The 19293-nt window shown below is 27.5% G+C and overlaps 1 protein-coding gene across 6 annotated transcripts in view; it reads left to right on the top strand.

Annotated features, from left to right (window-relative positions):
• Positions 1 to 19293, top strand: part of LOC106679977 (glutathione hydrolase 1 proenzyme) — a 134779-nt gene that overhangs the window by 49510 nt on the left and 65976 nt on the right. The window contains exon 1 of one of the 6 annotated variants that reach the window (XM_014419402.3): positions 3161 to 3249. The exons of 4 other annotated variants lie outside the window; for them this stretch is intronic. In XM_014419402.3, coding sequence (XP_014274888.1) covers positions 3185 to 3249 — 65 coding nt within the window. In that variant the 5' untranslated portion in view covers positions 3161 to 3184. Of the gene's footprint in view, positions 1 to 3160; positions 3250 to 4860; positions 4988 to 19293 lie in introns of those variants that run through there. One more of the 6 variants, XM_014419401.3, reaches the window with a different exon arrangement.

Here is a 19293-nt window from a genome sequence, read left to right as displayed (position 1 = left end):
TATCAATTTCTAAAGAATTGAAGGTTCCTTATTTTTATATCAACATTAGTGACACTAATATTACATCAATAGGTATAAATTAGAGTTGAATAATACATTGTGGAATACTTTACTTAAACTTGAATGGAATACTTTAGAATATATATAAATGATTGACTATATTTTTCTGAGTATGAAGAAGATGGGCAGAGGTGTGGTCAAAAAGGAACAACAAAAAATAGTTGAAAAATTATTATTAGGCTGAAGTTTCACCCTACTTTGCAGAGTTTTGTTAGGGCTAAAAAAATACAAAATAACGAAACATATGTTGACAATGTATGATAATAAGATACAAAGAAGCAAACTAAGGAGAGGTTAAACATTATGTAAGTGTAAGCGAAAAAGTTAACTTCCACTATCTTTTAATTTTTTATTGATGAACATATGATTATTGATGAAGGAGTCTAATATCGAAAGTTAATAAATCCACTCCATAAAATCAAGAGTTTTTCTGTCAAATTAAAATTCTACCTAAAAATTATTTATTCAGTTTATTTCAAAATTTAAATTTTTCTCTGTCATATTGGTGTTAAAAATCAACATTTCAATAAAAATGTAATTTATCTATAGGGGAAGATTCCATATAATTTTTTTATAACTTTCTAAAAAATACATTGACTTTTTATAGAAAACTGCTTATACTCTCTAAGGCTAATAAAGTATAACTAATTTAAAATGAATTAAATTTTAATTAACTGTCTAAACAATGAAATATAAATTAAATCAACTAAAGTTCAAAATATTTTTCACAAACTATTTAACACATAATATGCATAATTTTTTTTTCATTTAATAAAATCAATTTCTTCTAATCCACTTCTATACTGAATAGTTTTTTCAAAATTTAAACTTTTCCATGTCAAACAGGTGTTACAAATCAACATTTTCTATAAAAATTTAACTTATTTTCATTACATACTCCCATAATAATTTTACAAAAATGGATATATTAAATTTTGATAGATAAATAATATTAAAATTCAATTTATAGTATTTTTTTCAATATATAAATATAACGGTTCAATTATTTATTATTTTAGTATTATTAAAGAACCCAAACCTATTATATATCATAATATCTTGTATTTATTTAGATTCAGAAAGCATTTGTTGGTCCACATACCTCATCCTGACAAACTTCCAATTTTCTATCATATTTATTAATCGCTAGTTAGGATTTCAATTTGGATCAATTAAGCCACATGCTAGATCATTTAATATTTGTAAACATAGATATTTTATAATTTAAATATAAGCTTTGATATATTTAATAATTATTAATTGATTATAATTAATTATTACCATATATTTGATGATTTATTTAGGCTGATTGTTCTCATTGAATTAAATTTTAATTAATTTAACTGAGTAAAAATTCTAGATTGCTACATTACGAATCTTTATATCAAAATTTGAGTTTGCAGAAGTATAGGTGTAACAATATTATGAAATTTGAATTTTATTTGGACAGTAATATTCCAAAACTTAGTAATCTAGTATAATCTTTCACTTATCTTGTAAAATCAGTTAGTTTTTTTTTTTTATTTAATCATTTATTATACTTGGAGTGTAACATCATTATTTCAACAAATATTTCAGTTTTTTTTTTTTTTTCAACAACAGAATAAGAGTGAAATATGAAGTCTAATTTCTAAAATTATTTAAATTAATCATTTATTGAAACTTTATAAACTTACAAGAAGACAATACTGCATATTGATTTTTTTTTTTTCTAACTTGTTTATAAAATATTCATTTTTAAGACATTATAAATTGTTATAAATCAGAAAACGAAACTTTATTTTCCATTTCTTTTTCTAAATTTTACTTCATACCTCCAAAAATATTCATATCTCAGAAATAATAATTTTTTATAAAGCTATCTTACAAAAAAAGCTAAAGTGTTACATTATTTTTGTGCCTAAGTGATTACAATAGTACACATTTCACTCTATCATACAGTACATGATAATACTGAGGTATTATAAAAATATGCATATTGTAAGAAGATAGTTGACTGTAGGAAGATAGTCCAGGTTGTGGTCAATAAAGGTATCAAAATAGTAAAAGAAAACTATTTATTATTAACCAACATTTCACCCCACTTTGCAGGGCCACGTAAGGGTTGTCAGGCTGAAATAGAGATCTGAGGCAGCTGAGTTGAGATCTCTATTTCAATCTGATTATTGACAAGTCATAATTCTTTTAAAAAATTTCTTTCATTTGCAGGTTAATTGTCCATGTCATATAATAAAACATACACCCTCAATGCAAAAACTATTCCTTAAAAATTTCTTTTTTCTTTTTTACTAAACACATCAACAACAAATATAAAACCTGATAAAAATTGTTATGTATGACATGGGCAATCAGTCTGCAAATGAAAGGCATTTTTTAAAAGAATTGTGACTAGTCAATAATAGAGGTTGTCTCCTTGATAATGGCCAATGGGCTGAAATTTTGGAGGATTAAAATAAACTGTTGAGAGTAAATGTGATCATTTATAATTGGTGTTATTAATAATATGAGTAATTGTTTATTAGCTATAGTATTATTGATGAACTGTTAATATTAAGAAAATTTACATTTTTTTTTCTTACCTCCTAATTTATTTATAGAATTCTTACAAATATATACAATTTACTTAACTTAAAATTATATATACATTTAATCTTGTCTTGCCGAATGGAATTTTAAGATGAGAAATGTATTGTCTGATGAAGGCGGGTTAACAGAGGTGGCTTGATAGCTGGGGGCTAACAAAGAATAGGGAAAGACCATCCTGGCTGATGAAAAAATTTACAGATAATAGTTTAAGATTTCATTAGTTTGAAAAATTTATCTATTTACGGGGGCATCAAGACTTCTTCCATTACATTTTATGTCAACTTTGTCCAATGGCGGCTTGTACCATAGCAAATAATATATATATTTTTAATGTACAAATAGCTAACAAAGAACTTCAAATGCATCTTCTAAATAAGTCCAGTTGCTCAATAATCCTCAATAAGGTGAAATGTAATTGGATTCCAATCGTTATAAGTTCTCTTACAATTCACATAGATAGCAGCACGACGACAAACCTCCCCTGGCTGCCGCTAGATAGCGCAAAGGCAGACGCATTGAGTATCTTAAAGAGCTGATAATGGAAGACTTACAAACAGATCTCCTTATTAAAGAAACTAATTCGAGATCGAAGAAACTTCACAGGTACTTTTGCATGTTATGTAATAACATGTATGCTCTGTAGTAGAAACGGTTGTGTGATAGACAGAACCTGTTATTCAGCTTCTATTGCAGACCCCACTATCATATTGTCAATAACTGGTGACATAATTTCATCTATTATTTTTCTCCTTTATTACGAGCGTAAAATTCTGGCAGCGGGCAAGATAAAATATACTATAATCCTTATCAAAACAAATACTATTCGTATTAAGGTTAAGAAATGGAGGTTACATATCTTGAATTAATCTTATCAGTAATAAAGCTGAAAAATATGGATTACTATTAAATAATGTACAACTTTCAAACTAATTAGCTCTTTAATAAGTACTCCGGCTTTTTCTTAATAAGTCGTTTTTTTATTTCATTTTTTTCATTTTCAATAACTTTTATTTTTTCCAATGCTAATGACATTGGCTTTAAACTTCTGTTCAAGTGATCATTAAGATTTGTTAAAAATAGTAAATTTTAATTTTTATAACCTTGACTCACTATACCACAGGTATATGGGTTTGTTACATCAATAATCACTATGAATATTGTAAGAGGTCAGTAACCGACAGTATTAATCCGCCCACCACAATCAATTCATAAGCTGTTGGTGTGTTGAGAGAAACAATCCCAAAATAAATTAAAAGTTATGAAGTATACCATAATTCTGTAGATTTCTTTGTATTAATTATTTTACAACAATAAGTAAATTTCCGATTTTATTTAAAAATATATTGCACTCAGCATTCCCATTTTTAATCATAATGATTATAATTGCTTAAGAAAAAACCAAAGGATAGTATATAAAAAGTTTTATTTTGGTACAAATTAAATTATGTTGCTATTTGTTAAAAAGAAAAAAATAATCCACGATTCAGCTTCGAAAGTATACTGATATGCAAGACGGATTTATAATAACTTTCGTAACTGATGTATGAAGTTATAACCAAATACTCCTGGCAATTACTTCTAATGACAAATGTTGGCGAAATGAGGTAAAATTGATACTAAAAACAATTATTCAATTAAAATTTTAAAAATTGAATTTTTAGTTTCATCTTCCAAGCAGCTTTCAAACCATGCATTATATTATTCCCTAGTAAAATATCATGCTCTAAATACAGAACAATGTGGAACACTATTAGCATATCTGACAAAAAAAAAAGTTTTATTTTTGAAATAGGCTAGTTCCAAAGATTATTACCTTAAAAAGGGATATCTCAACTAAGGTTCCATTTAGGACTATCCCAGAGCTAGTAGGAGTGTCAATAAGTGACTATAGTCTACATTACAATTAATAGAATCCGTCAAATACAGAATCATACAACATTTTTTGTACAATGTTCCACTATTCAATCATATCAGCAATATGCAGACATAATAGAATAAATTTAACTGTTTTATTTGTTTGATTCAAGGTTTTAAACCACCTACTCAATTACATTCGAATAACGGACAAGGTGATTCATATTAGAAAAGAATTTTGTGCTCCTACAAATTGTTGCATCGAAACATAAAATGCTATCTTATTCCGAAAATCCCCTTTACAATCGGGTGTAACAATAGCGGAATCACGTGCAATACGCTGGGGTAACCTTCCCCCGAAGGCGCAAACGCCAACTGGCTAGGACATCGATCCAGTGAGATGGATGGAAGTGAGGTGGCGGCAGAGGAAAAGCAAGAATAAGATATCCCGGATAAAGGAGGATGGATGCCGAAGATCCTACAAGAAGTAAGTGGTCCTTAGAATATTCTCTTTGATCACTGTCGCAGTAAGAAGTTTGGTAATGTCCTTTTGTACCTTAGTATATGAGGGAGAGCACGTGGTTCGGAATTAGTTGAAGGTCAATTCTCAGTGTTATTATTATTTGTATTTATTATTATTATTATTCAGAAGAACCAATTGCAATTATCCTTCGGAATAATAAAAATTTTTTAAAAAATATATAACTGAACAAGCTAATGTATGAGGAGTTTTCTATCAAAAGTTAATATATCAACTATTGGAAAGTTATTAATTAAAAATTGTCATCAAAGTATCTCATGTAGATAAGTTAAATTGTTATTTCGTAACACCTATTTGAAAGGTCTTGACCTCACTGATTTCATTTAAAAATCAGAAATTCAGTACAACGAGATTACAAAAATAAAGTATTCTCTATTCTCTATTTCCTTTATTCTTAAGACATCGCTGTTTAGCTTCAATAGTGGCACATCGGATAAAAAAAATTATTTTTATTTTATTTTTGAGGTATTCCATGGATTGTATCGTAGACATGAGTTCATTTCTAACAACTATAATAGCTTTAGGGCGGATTTAGGAAGTCTATAGGACGGCCTCAGTAAAAAAGTAACAGCAATCTACGGTACTATCTTTGGAATACTTTAAATTATAAATAAAATTAAAACTTTTTTAGTCAGATCGGCCACTATTCAAGCAAAGCAGCGATATATGACTGAAAACATCTTTAAAATACTATGCTAAATGTAAATTATTATTCTTATAATAATGTACCTTATGAAAGAAGTCTTAAATTCAATAAAAAATATTTTATATGATAAAATACAATAAAAATATTTTATTTCATCATTATGCGTCAGTAAAGATCACAGTCGTTGTGGATTGCTTGATAATAATCTAATAAAGAGAAGATATTAAAAAATGTAACAAAGTATTATTTATTTATATTTATATTATTATTTATTAATCCTATTAACCACAAAACAACAAATAATATATTTTCTATTACCTAAAAATACTGTCCTGGAGTATTTTTTAAATTTATTTTTATTTGTTTAGTCGATATGTAATTTTTTTTTTTTATAAATTTATTTTTTGCATTTTGTAGTATGCAATGCTAAATTTAGAAGTTTTCTTTTGATTTGAGCTATCTAATATGGATGAACTCCAATAAATTCTTGAAATGTTCTACTAAAATTAAAATAATTAAATCTGATATATTATTATTTCTCACACTTGTTCACTGATTTTTTTTTTTTTGGAAAAGTAATAATGATATCCACTTCCTGATGGATTGCAAGCGAACTAGATTCAGGAACACACAAAAAAAAAATTAATTTTAATTAAGTTAATCTTTTTCCAGATTTAAAAAAAAGCTCGAAAACGGCCATCCCTTATAAAATAAAAGAGCTTTAAAAAAAATCCTAAAATTTTGTACTGAAATAAAAAGAAGTAAATAAATTTATTAGGGAGTGAGTTCCTTGTAGTATTAATTTATTGTATAGTTTATGCAAATACGCCACTGTTATCCAAGATTTTTATATGATTACATCTATCTCCAAAATTTTCCTAGCAAATAAATGGATGGACCAAATGATGATTCATTAATGGCCTCAGCCCTGTGATGGAATTGGGCTAGCAACATTGATGAATTACTTAAGGCTGTTCCACTAAATGTAATTGCTCTTGAATAATTTCTCAATTGTCTGCGCTGCCACATCGGCTTGGGGTCACATTACACTACAACGCCTTGGCAAACTGATGTTAAAAATTCATCTTGGCCATTAATGAGACGTCTTTGATTACGATTATCCCAATTTTTCATCAAATGCTTCCGATTGCGTAAGTAATTGAAGGGAACATTACTTTAATTCACAATTAATAGAACTTATTAAACAAGTACAAATTGCAAGGTAGGTACACATCTATTATAGAATTGAAAGCTCTATAAAATTGTATTTGAGGATATTTATGATTAAAGAGTTTGATAGGACAAATTTTCAAAAATATTCCATTGTTTATGCGAAATTATAACGAAAATTGTTCCATATAAAATAAAGTTTAACAAGACCTTTTTAATGCTCTTTTGTTTTGGACGTAAAATGATTTTTACTAGTGTCGACCGTTATCGAGACATTTGTTGAAATCCAATAAAAGATTAATTTTTCTCAGTATTTTTTGAGTTCCTGACTCAAAACCACATCCTATTCATCAGGACTTCTGATATTATATTTATTATACATCAACGACACGTATGCTAAATATTATAAATATCAGATTTAATTTAAGCAGATAGTAAGATAATTAGTTTGTAGGGGTGAAATTCAGGTTGTAGTTCAAGATGAATTGAATCTTGCAATCAAGCCTTTTGTATTTTTCGATGAAGTCTTTTAATAAACCTGAACAAAGACCAACATAGCAGAATTTAACTTTTAAAAGCTTCTTGAAAGAGAAAAATTTAGAGCAGATATTGGAAATTGTAGTGGGCGAAAATGTAGTGGTTATCTTGACAAGTTTGTCTCTCCTACTCTAAGGGACTCCAACACTATCAGTTGGAATGACAGTTATAATTCCAAAGCAGCACTGATTCAATCACGCAAGCCCCAACTCCAGCAGTTCCAAAGTTTTTTCACCACGTTCCAAAATTAGGGGCCACCCTTGCTTTAAAAAAAAAAAAAAAAATATATATATATATATATATATATATATATATATAAATGTAGCCACGAATAAGCGTATTCGTTGTAATCGAATAAGCTGCTGAAAATGTAGGAAAATATGAAAAAATACAGGGAAAAGTAAATGCCAAATTCACTATATACATGCTCTTTTAATTTTTTTTTGTAATAATATGAAAAAAAGGCATTCACTTGAGGCACCCCTGGTATATGCTTGGGTACCCTCCACTTTGGGGGAACCTCTGCTCTACATAATCAGTCTGATTGATGCTAACTTATAAATAAGATAAGGAACAGTAAAGATCTAGTAAAATGTTTCTTCCAATTCTTAATAAATAGAAAACTTGTTTGGAAATTATTTTGGCGTTTAGCTGCAAGTAAAAAGTGAAACACACGATATGAAGGAAGCACTCGCAGCATCCTCTCTTCTTCAAAATTTGAATTATAGGATTTCTAAAAACAAAAAAAAAGTTTCCTCTTCCTTAGAAAGCAGGGAGTGATGATAACATTCTTCTATTTCACTCTGCCTTCTCTACATTTCTCCTCTACCCTATACCTTTTCTCCCTTTCGTCAAAATCTATAGCGAGTACCTCTAGTACCCATATGATTCACAATCATAAGGGATTACCTTGTGGAGTGAAGCTTCCATCCTGTGAGGATTCACAGCGAGTATCCGTTAAACTCATCTTGTCTATTTATCTCCTAGCCAGCTACTTTTCCTAATTAAAATCTCATTGCTGAGGCCTTCTGATCTCTAGAGTATCTCACATCTTCAATTGGAGTCAGAACTAATTAATTTACACAATCACTTCAACACCTTCATTTGATATGTGTTTCTATTACGTCCCATTTCTCTTTATCTCCACATACATGAATTTTCGACTCAGTTCCTATTATAAATGATGTCATTTTACTATGATAATCTTCTGACAAACCATGTTCTTTCTCTCGATAGAAAATGGTTAAGTACTGCTCAGCTGTTATTCTCATTGCATACTCATACTAGCATTAGGTGATCATATTTATTAATACCTCATTTTTTATAGTTTATACTGCCTCTGTAAGTAAGAATTTACGAAACTAAATTCCTACTTTCTTATAAACTATAAGTTTCCAGTTTTTAAATTTAAAAAGGTTCAAAGAATATATCAATAATGCATTCTATTTATATATGTATCATTTTTTTCAGGAATAATATTGAACATTTGTTTTCTTCATTACTTTATACTTCAATTTGAATGCTTCGTACAGATTAAAATAAAATATTGCACTAAGACAGTTTTAAAATATAAAATAAATTCTATTATAAATAGATGATTGGCTGTATGTGAATTAGACAATGGTCAGGATTGTAGTCAAGAAAAGCAAAAAATAATTTCAACTGTTTATTAATGGAAAATGTATATATTGCTGTTCTTCATTAGAGCTAATATAAAAGTATACAGAATAGGAAAAGATGATGTAAGAGTATGAAAGTGACTTGTAAATAAAACGGATATAAAGGTGGAAGTAAAAAAAAAATCCATATTAAAAAATTAACATTAATGAAAAGTAGTGAGAAAGTTAAATATGAATATAAAAATGATATATTAACTAATACATTAATATGTAATGAACTGATAAATAATTCATAAGTAAAAATTTATAAATAATTTTTCATGATTGATAAATAATTAACTAATTAACTACGATGTACTGTTGTACAGTTGTACTGATATATCTAACTAACTAATAATTAGCTACTTCTCTAAGATAAATACAACCTAATATTTATCTTTTCAATTTAGCCCTGTAGCAGACCTGCAGTATGGTTTGAAATGTTAGCCTTTAATAAATATGAGGAAAAAATGTTTTTTTTTTCTTGAACGCAACTCTGACCAACTCCTTCTAATAAAACAATTTCAAGTAAATAAATCATTATATTAGTCTTTTCTAATTAAAGTTGCTATTAACAGAAACAATTTTTCAACTATATATTAAAAAATTATAGTTGTGACATTTTGTAAGCTATTTAGATTATTTTTCAAGAATTTTGATTTTCTTTCAGCAAAAAAAAAAGAAGAAATCTAAAAGTGACATGGAGGAACAATGTAAACAAATTCTTAACAAAATTATCCGCATAGCACATAAAACTTTTACTCTTTTTTACTTTTAATATCCATTATTTTTCAATCCTTTACTGTCACTTTAGAAAAGCTTTTCCCTGATATAAGCCTTTTTTAATCGTTCCCATAGCAAACCACTTTGATTTCCCTGATCGTCAACACACTCAAGATTTAATTTATCTTCTATATACTAAATATTTAAACTGAGAAATTAATATTTAAAAAACTTGGATCATGTGCACTTGGAAGAAAAAGTTAAAAACTGATAAGGGAAATATTAGAATTTTATTACTTTACACATAGTTACTGAGGTTGCACTATCTTATTGGGGACAAGTTCCCTAGGAGATAATGCATCGAGAGTTCAAAGAGAGGATATTTTGTTTTACTTAAATTATTACTTTTTAATTTTTTTTACTGCTCACATTTAGACAAAATAATTTTTGAAAAATTGTATGCCAAATTTAGCAACATGTAAAACCTACTCCATATACAAAGAAATATTAAATGTTGAAAAAAATAACATTTTAAATCCATATTTTATCCATATATACATAATGTGAAACAAAAATAATGAATTCATAAAAATAAAAAATTAATGATAATAATAAGATCCCGTTGGTGCAGAGACTAGGGTAATTGTAACAGGCAGAGGTGCAATGACTCTTCTTATGATGCATGACTCTTCTTCTGCGTCCGTACTTGGATCCGCATCCTGTATTGCATCTGCAAGATAATACTTAGTCATAGTTCTTTAATTTCTAATTTGCTCTTGTCACCTTAAAGTTGTCATACATGGCTGCTTTCTTTGTTTTACCCATTCCAGTTTTGACAAAGAGAGCTAAAGGAAATGGAGCTATATCTTCTAGTAAAAAGTAAGATCAACAATAACACATTTACTCTTGATGGTAATGTACTATTGCATTATAAATTCTTTATCAATCTTTCATTGTAACTTTAGAAAAGCTTTTTTTCTTATATAAGCTTTTTCTTCTATTTCCATAGCAAACTATGCATTGATTTCCCTACTTTTCAACTCACTCTATGTTTAATTGCAATGTGTAATGGCATTGAATTTTTTTTTTTTTTAAATGTGCATTTAGAAGAAAAGTTGAAAAACTGATTAATGAAATATTGTTATTTTAACACTTTGCATCATAGGTTATTTAACTGGGTTCTGTGGTCCCTCAGAATAATTACCCTGATATTGAAATTAGAAGGAGGATTATCACAGCCAACTGATAATACTTTGCCCTGAAAAAATACCAGGCAATTACTCTCCAGAAAGATCAAGCTACACTTCTATTAAACTTTGGTACGCCCTTGCTTCTCCATGTATCTGAATGTTGGAAAACATCAAAGTGACTGAAAATGAGCTCCTGATCTTCAAAAGAAAAATTCTCTGCCAAATTTTTAGGAGTAAAAAAGTAGGAGGAGAGAAAAGATAAACTAACCTGAGGCTATATAATACCTTTGGAGAAAGTAATGTTGTCAGGACAATGAAGCTGAGACATTTAAGATATGGAGGGCATATTGCCAGAATGTTGCTAACACAAAGCAGTTTATGGTACCAGAAGGAAAGGGAGATTGAATCCGAGACAGTGGGCTGGTGTAGCAGGAGACGTAAATATTCTGGGAGTTAAGAACTGGATGGGAACTTTAAATTGAGTAAAATTTATATATTTAAACAATAACAGGTCATATAAAACGATCTTATGAAATACTATTATTAAATATCAATTAAAAAAACCTTATGATCTAAATTAAAATTATGTAATAATAATAAAAACTTATCACAACTTGATTCTGTATACATATAATGCAAGGCATATATATACTTTTTTATTCGTAAATATCATTCAAAAAGACTGAATATAATAATTCATTCTATTTTAAAATAGGAAAAATATTTAAAGTACAAAAAATGTATCTAAAATATATAAATTAATACTTAAAAAAAAAAGTATTTTTAAAAACGTACTGTTACGGTCGAAATTATATAAATTAAGAAGTTTTTCAAACATACTTGGGCAAAATTTATAATTTCATTGACTAACTTAAAATCAAATTTTGTTCCCCTATTTTTGGTAACCATTAAAAAAAAAAAAAAAAAAAATTGAAACACACTTTTTTCTTTATAAGCATATTTCACCTAGATCAACTTAAATCATAATGAGATTTCTACATAAATACACCAGTGTTTCCTGAATTTTTTTGGACTTTAAATATTTTTCTTATTTTAATGTGATTCAAAAGGTTTTCCCTCAGTCTTTTTGAATGATATTTACAAATAAAAGATTATTCCCACTAATACAGTCAATATGAAAAATAATTGAAAGAGGAAAACAATTGTTATTCTCTAAAATAAGAAAAAAAAAAAAAAAAGCCTTGCAATAAATACTTGTCAACTATTTATTTATTTTTTGCATTGGTATTAATAAAATGAACAAATGAATAATAAGAAATAAAAAATGTTAAAAATCTGTGTTTCATCATCATGAACTGTATCAACCGGTTTGCCTTGAAATACGTTGTATTTTAATCATGATTCTTCAAAATTTTTTTTTAGAATTTTATTATTGAGATCTACGACTTGACATTTTACAAAATAAAACAACTAAATATACTAAATAAGATATGTTTGTCATTTAATAATACAATTTTATGAGAAACTAACCATGAAACTTTGTCAATAAAAATGATAACCTTTTAGTAATACAGCCAAGAAAATATTCAGATCATAAAATTAAAATATTACTTGTTATAAACATTTTAAGAATACACAAATAAAGGAAGAATATGTTTTCTAGTTATTTCATTAATTTAATTGGTGACATGTAGAAATTTTAATTGTAGAATTTTAGAAAATTATTTATGGTATTAATTAATACTAACCTTGATTTTTTGTATTTTGATCACCCCTTATTAAATCATTCAGACATTAAGAAATGTCACCCATGATCTCAGATTTTTAATGAAAATTGGTAAACACTATTCTTTCATGCAGATAAGATTATATCCAAAATTTTATTCTATTATTTCAATTATTTTATTTTATTGTATTTCAAAGTCTCTAAAACATTTTAAAAAACTGTTTATGAATATTAGAATATGTTTTTATATTTTCAGAAGTCTAGAAGAACTTGCTTTCTCTAGAGATAAAATTGTACTATTGTTATTTACCAGTCAAATCAGATAAAACTTTCAGATTTTATCCAATAAACTATAATGATTAAAAAAATAAATAAATATATGATTTGCCACAAATTTACAAAAAATATTCTGTACCCACCAAGTTACAAAAATTTGTAAGGAAAATATGGTATTTTACAAAATAATTATTGAAAACCAACAGTGATATTTTAATCAAAGAAAAACAATTTTTTGGTAAAGCTGATGATGTTTGCTACCATATATAATAATAAAAGTAATGCAAATTAACCTGCATATTATAGACAAAAATTATCCTTTAACAAGTAATGAACCAAAGGTGATCTATGATACAATATAGATAATAAAAACAATGGAAATTTACCAGCTAAATGTAGAAAAAAAATTGTATCAAGTTATAAAGTAAAATTTAATATTTTACCAAATTAGGTGTGCTAATTTACATAGATAGATATATAAAAATGTTTTTATAAGGTATATTAGGTATAGATAAATAAACATAATTCGAATTTACTGGTACAAGAAATATTTTTAATGAAACAGTTGTGGGATCTGTTGTAAAAAATATATATTTATATTTTACTATAGGTATATATTAATTGAGCAGATACAGAATATATTTTATTACTTAGAGAAATCATTCATTAAATATTAGAAGTTGGCTGAATGGCTTTGTTATATAGATGGTTTCAATCTCAAAATTTGTTACAATTCTGAACAGTAGAAATAAGATAGAACTATCTATTTTAAATGGTAGGTATTAAAACTAAGAAAAAAATTGTTAGTGTACTTATTTTCTTATTTTGCTAAAATACCATTTTCTCCCAAACTACATAATATTTTAGTTATATTATAGGAGCTAAAATATAATATTATTATTATTACATGTTGTATTCCAAGACTTCTGAGAATGTAAAAACATTAGTTTTATCAAAAATTTGCGTGACTCTAAAATCTAATTGAGTAGACGGTATCTTATTGAGGTAGAACATTAAAATTTGTGATTTTATCTTATCTGTACGAAGGGATAAACCATGATTGACATGGTCTGGATGAAATAGTATAGTATGAGCTATTAGTTATTATAAACTATGAACATGCTGGTGTTGATGAGCAATGAAGTTTTATGCCATTAAACAAGAACGAACTATGAACACACAAACTGAGTTCAAAAAGTCATGTAAAGTGTTGCTAAGTTCTTAAGTAACTAAGTGGTAAATTATAAATTTTAATGTTATATTTACCGTTTCCTACAATATTATTTTTAAATCGTTGTAACTCCTGAACAGCCCCTATTTTTTATTCCTCCCTAACTATGATTGGTAGTCATCAATTGAGTAATCAATTTATTCTTAGCTGATCATCTGATCTAAAATGATTATCCAAAAATTTAACCCTCCAATGTTAACTCTACTCATTTATTAATAAGAATAATTCTAAATGTATAAATTTCTCACAACATCTTAAAAAATAAGAAAATAAAAATTTTATAACCCCACTATTAATGAAGATGCAGCAAGAAATTATTGTATTGTTCTTAGCAGCCACAGTGGTATGGCTTCATGTGGATGCACGTACCAGATATGTTTTGTTCATTCTTTGAAATCAATATTTCTATTAGTTTTATTAACTATTTTAATTTAATTTTATGTTATTGTTCATCGTGAAAACATTTTAGCATTTATTCAATTTTTTTTTTCAGTTAGGTGGAAAGATATCATAATAAAATAAGAATTTAAATCACATAAATTTAGATAATAAAAAGTCTTTATTGTATTTCATGAAACATTTTTCATTGAGCTAATGAATTAGAACCTCTTATACATTAATTATGTATTATAATACCCAATAATATTTCTTGTTGACAACAATTTATAAATGCCAAATTGTTTTAAAGAAGTTTATAAAATGTTGATTACCAAACAGCAAAATTAATAAGAAAAAAAATGTTATAGCAGTAAGTAAAATGATTCTTTAAAATTATATCGTTTGGAACTCTAGTCACAAAAAAAAAATTCATAATAGATGCATATTTATGTCATTTGAATAATTTATCTTAGTTTTAAATAAAATATATATCTTTTGTAGCCATGTCTAAATGTTTTAAACACATTGTGCATAGGTATTATAGTTTATTTTGTTAATAGCATTTGAACCAAATAAGTTTGGTCAATAATAATAATATATATTTTGATATAAACTATGGACAAACCTTGAAATCCTTGTGAAGTAATGCTCTCTGCATTAGAAAACCATAGTAACATATATAGGTTGAGGCCATTTTTAAATTATATGGTTTTTGTAGATAAACGCTTGTATGGAGTCCAAACTCTTAGAAGCTTTTAACAGTACACTGTTAGCCCCCAACACAAGTGGTGGGTCCCTCTGACCCAGTAATAATTATTTTTTTACTTTTTATATCATGATATACTTTCAATATAATAGATATACTACTGTTCTTATTTGTTTATTCATATTAAAATGGATTATAGAATCTAAAAAATAAATTAGTTCAGAATACCAAAATATAACACACCTAAATATCGTTATATATCACTCAGATCCATGAGTTGTGCTAATTTTAATTACAAGATTTTAATAAAGTGTTTTTTCACACTAAAATAAATAAATTTGCAATCATTTTTAATTTGTTTTTCCTGACTTTAAAAATTAATCAAGGTGATTGATTATTTGTGGTTAATTAAATATTCATTATTACAAACAGGAGTTAAATATATTTGAAGTTATCTGTTAAAAGAAGTTTTTTTTTTTTTGGAAGTTTTCAAAATGTACAATGAAAGTTGTGAATCCAAACTTCCTTTATTTGTCCTTTACTAATTTTTTGTATATATTGGATGTTTTAGTGTTTTACTTTTCAATCTCCCATTTTTATGTATTACCATATAGTTTATTCTCATTTTGTGTTTTTTTAACAATTAAAGTCCTATTTGTCAAATAATTATTTCCAATCAATTTACTAAAATCATTTCCATATTCCATACTATTCCACCTTATGACATTTATAGGAAATACCTTGTTTATTTCCTGGGACATTTTTACCTCTCAGATGTCACGTTTTGGGACTTTTCGATTTCAAAAAAATCATCAGCAGTAAATGTGCAGAGGTGTGCCCAAACTGAACTTAATTCATGACTCTCGTACTCAACAAAAGTTAGAAGCAAGACCTCGGACCAATAGGAACCCTTAACTCTCATGATTGATTATTAGTACTATACTTAGCATTACCAATAAACCAAGTTGTGACCAATTTTGGTCATTTTTTCAACCAATAAAACAGCCTCTTACAAGTTTGTTTAACTGTTAGTGTTCCTTATCACCGTATGTATTTTAGAAGTTGTAGCACTTTTAATAAAGTGAGAAAACAACTACCTTCAGTAGTTGTGTTGACCAGTGCCATCATTATCCCATGGTCCCCCTTACTCCCGTGATCCATAAATTAAAACTAATCAAGAGTGAACTGAGAAGTACAGGATTGATTCAAGAAAGAGCAATGCATCATCCATGTTGATAGAAACTGATGTACTAAAATAAATTGACTTTTAAAAAGTAATTCATGATTTTTCTGATCAAAAATCGAGAAAAGTCAATGTTTAATATGTTATTAATGTTTTACTTTTAATGATTTTTATTTTTCAAATATTAAATTAATTCATTACAAAAGACTGATTTACATGACAATTATAAGGCCTATTTGGACATACGGCGTTGAGCTTTGGGGCTCCACTAAACTTTTGAATTCCTCTCGTATCCAATCCTTACAATCCAAAATCCTTCATAAAATCCCTACTTTGTTACAAATAAAATCATCCACAAAGACCTTAATGTTCCATTTTGTAACCGATCTAGCCCGAACCAGATATAAATCCTTCCATTACAAACTCCCGAAACACTCAAACCCATTAGTTTCTAATCTTGCTTCCTCTTTTATTCCAGACAATCCTCTGAGGCATCTGAAAAGAAGATGGCCTCGAGACCTTATATTGTAAAAATGTTTTTAGAGTGCTACCATTGGGTAGTTTCTCTACATGCTTGTAGCATACCATTATGGTTTCCGCAAATTTACTTAATGTGTTTATGTACAGTTGTAAATATCAATAAATGAATTTTTAAAAAATATATTAAATTATTTAAAAACTTTAACTAGCGTATTTTTATTACCCAAAGTTGTTCAGAAAATAATGTAACTGCCTATAACAATTCTTATCCATAAAACAATTCCAGCGTTGTCATTGCTACTTGTTCGTGCACTGAACTAATTTCAAAGATCTAATGGATATGCGGAACTATTGAAAAATTGTATCTCGTTATCTTGTTTAATCATGATTGTTGTGAAGCCCTTTTTAAGTGCAAGGCATCCATAATTTTCTGTAAACGAAAAAAGATGGACAGTTTTTGACTTTTCAATTGCAGTGGAAATGTCACCCTCATACAATTTATTGTAATTTAGTAAATATAAATTAAATATTAACGAAAATAACGCATAAATTTAACTCTATCTTCACTAATGGTTACAATTATACTTTTTATTTCATATGTAACAAATTGATTATTTTAACAGCTGTTTTATATGCTGATGAATCAGCTGTTATTATAACAATAATCGATTACTCTTGTATTAATATATCGATAGATACAAGTAGCTTGGTTTACCAGTAAAATAGAAATTATGTACTGTAAGAAGTAGTATTTTAAATAAATTGTTTGAATGAAATATATAAAATAAATGTAATTGAAACAAAAGTTAACAATAGCAACATCATAAATCGTGCTCGATAAATAGGACACAATATATGGTCAAAGTTCCATGACCGATTGCGTAACGGAGCCGTTGCAAGACAGCGGATATATTTAAGGAAACCTGTCTCTAATTACTCTTCTTCCTTGTGCTATTTCTAATTCAATAAAATAAGGCTGTACAACATGAAATTATTTTTAAAATTTATTTAAAACTGAATATACATGTTACCAGGACCGTATTCAACCAAGGAACCCCAGCGACCTGGGGATATGGGGCCCTTCTCATTATTTAGTAAACAATTTTGGTTATGAACAAAACGCTAGTTAAAGTTACTAATTTATATAATGCTAGCTGACCCGTAGAGGATAAAAATTGGGTATTCGATTATTTTCCAGTTACATGTGCCCATAATAACGATTTTTAAAAAATATCACCTTTTTGTCGTCTCTTCGTCTCATATTTCTAAAGAACTTTCGTTCCCTACAGATCATTAACGTCTTGGCATGATAACGTTATGGCATCCAATAATTATTAATCTTCAATGCTCCTTACTTTGTCACAAAAAAAAATAATGACCTAAGTGTTTCATGTGCTGCTGATTTGGCCAGAACCGGATAATCAATCCTCTTTCAAACTCCCTAACCACCCAAAATCTAATATTTTCTAACCTTGCTTCCTCTTCTATCTCTGAAAAGATGGTGGCCTCGAGACCTGCTAATGTAGAAATATTATTGGAGTGCTACCAATGAGTACTTTCTCCACAAGACTATGTCATGCCACTGTAAAAGAACTCACATTACATTTCCTAGATGTATTTTTATTTGATACATTTGTTAATTTCAAAAAATAAATTTAAATACTAATTATTTAAGATTCCTATTTAAAATAATGGATAATGGATATGCAAGGTGGATGCAAATTTCCTGTCGCGAAAATCTATGCTGCAACGTATAAATGACGGCTTTTAGTGTTTAGTAAGAAAATATTTCATTTTTTCATATTAAACTCTTTAAAGATTTATTAAATTAATAATTGAAAAGAATATATGCTGTTGGCGTCCCTCGTAAATATCTCAATGATTATCAAATTGTAAATCTTTTTTTTTTTTGGATCAATGTTGATCCCTTGCTCAACTGTTTCATACACTTCAGGAACACTGATATTTATTAAAGTCGGTTGTGTAACGTATTACTGTCCTATTAACTGAAATTTAAACTAATATAAGTAGAAATGTGAAAAATAATGCGCAATATGGATTTTGTTTTGCCTTATTCAGAATCAATAAAAAACATAATATCAAGGTATCAGGATGTAAAACAAATGGCAATCCTTCAACTTGCAGTGACCAGCCATCTCATATCTGTCTGGACTATTGGATCACCATTATGAGAGATTAAATCTTCGTTTATTACGTTATTTTATTTTCATATATTTTGTTTCATCTAGATTTCAATTAAATATATAATTGATAAAAAAATGAATTTTTTTACTTTGTGCTTGTTCTACATCCAGAATAAAACATCTTGGTCACATTAAATAAATATAATCACATCTAATCACTTAATTATATATACTTAATATTTA

Source organism: Halyomorpha halys, unplaced genomic scaffold, assembly GCF_000696795.3.
Source record: "Halyomorpha halys isolate HHAL.00 unplaced genomic scaffold, Hhal_1.1 Scaffold237.1, whole genome shotgun sequence".
Lineage (NCBI taxonomy): Eukaryota > Metazoa > Arthropoda > Insecta > Hemiptera > Pentatomidae > Halyomorpha > Halyomorpha halys.
This window is presented reverse-complemented; position numbering and strand designations above follow the sequence as displayed.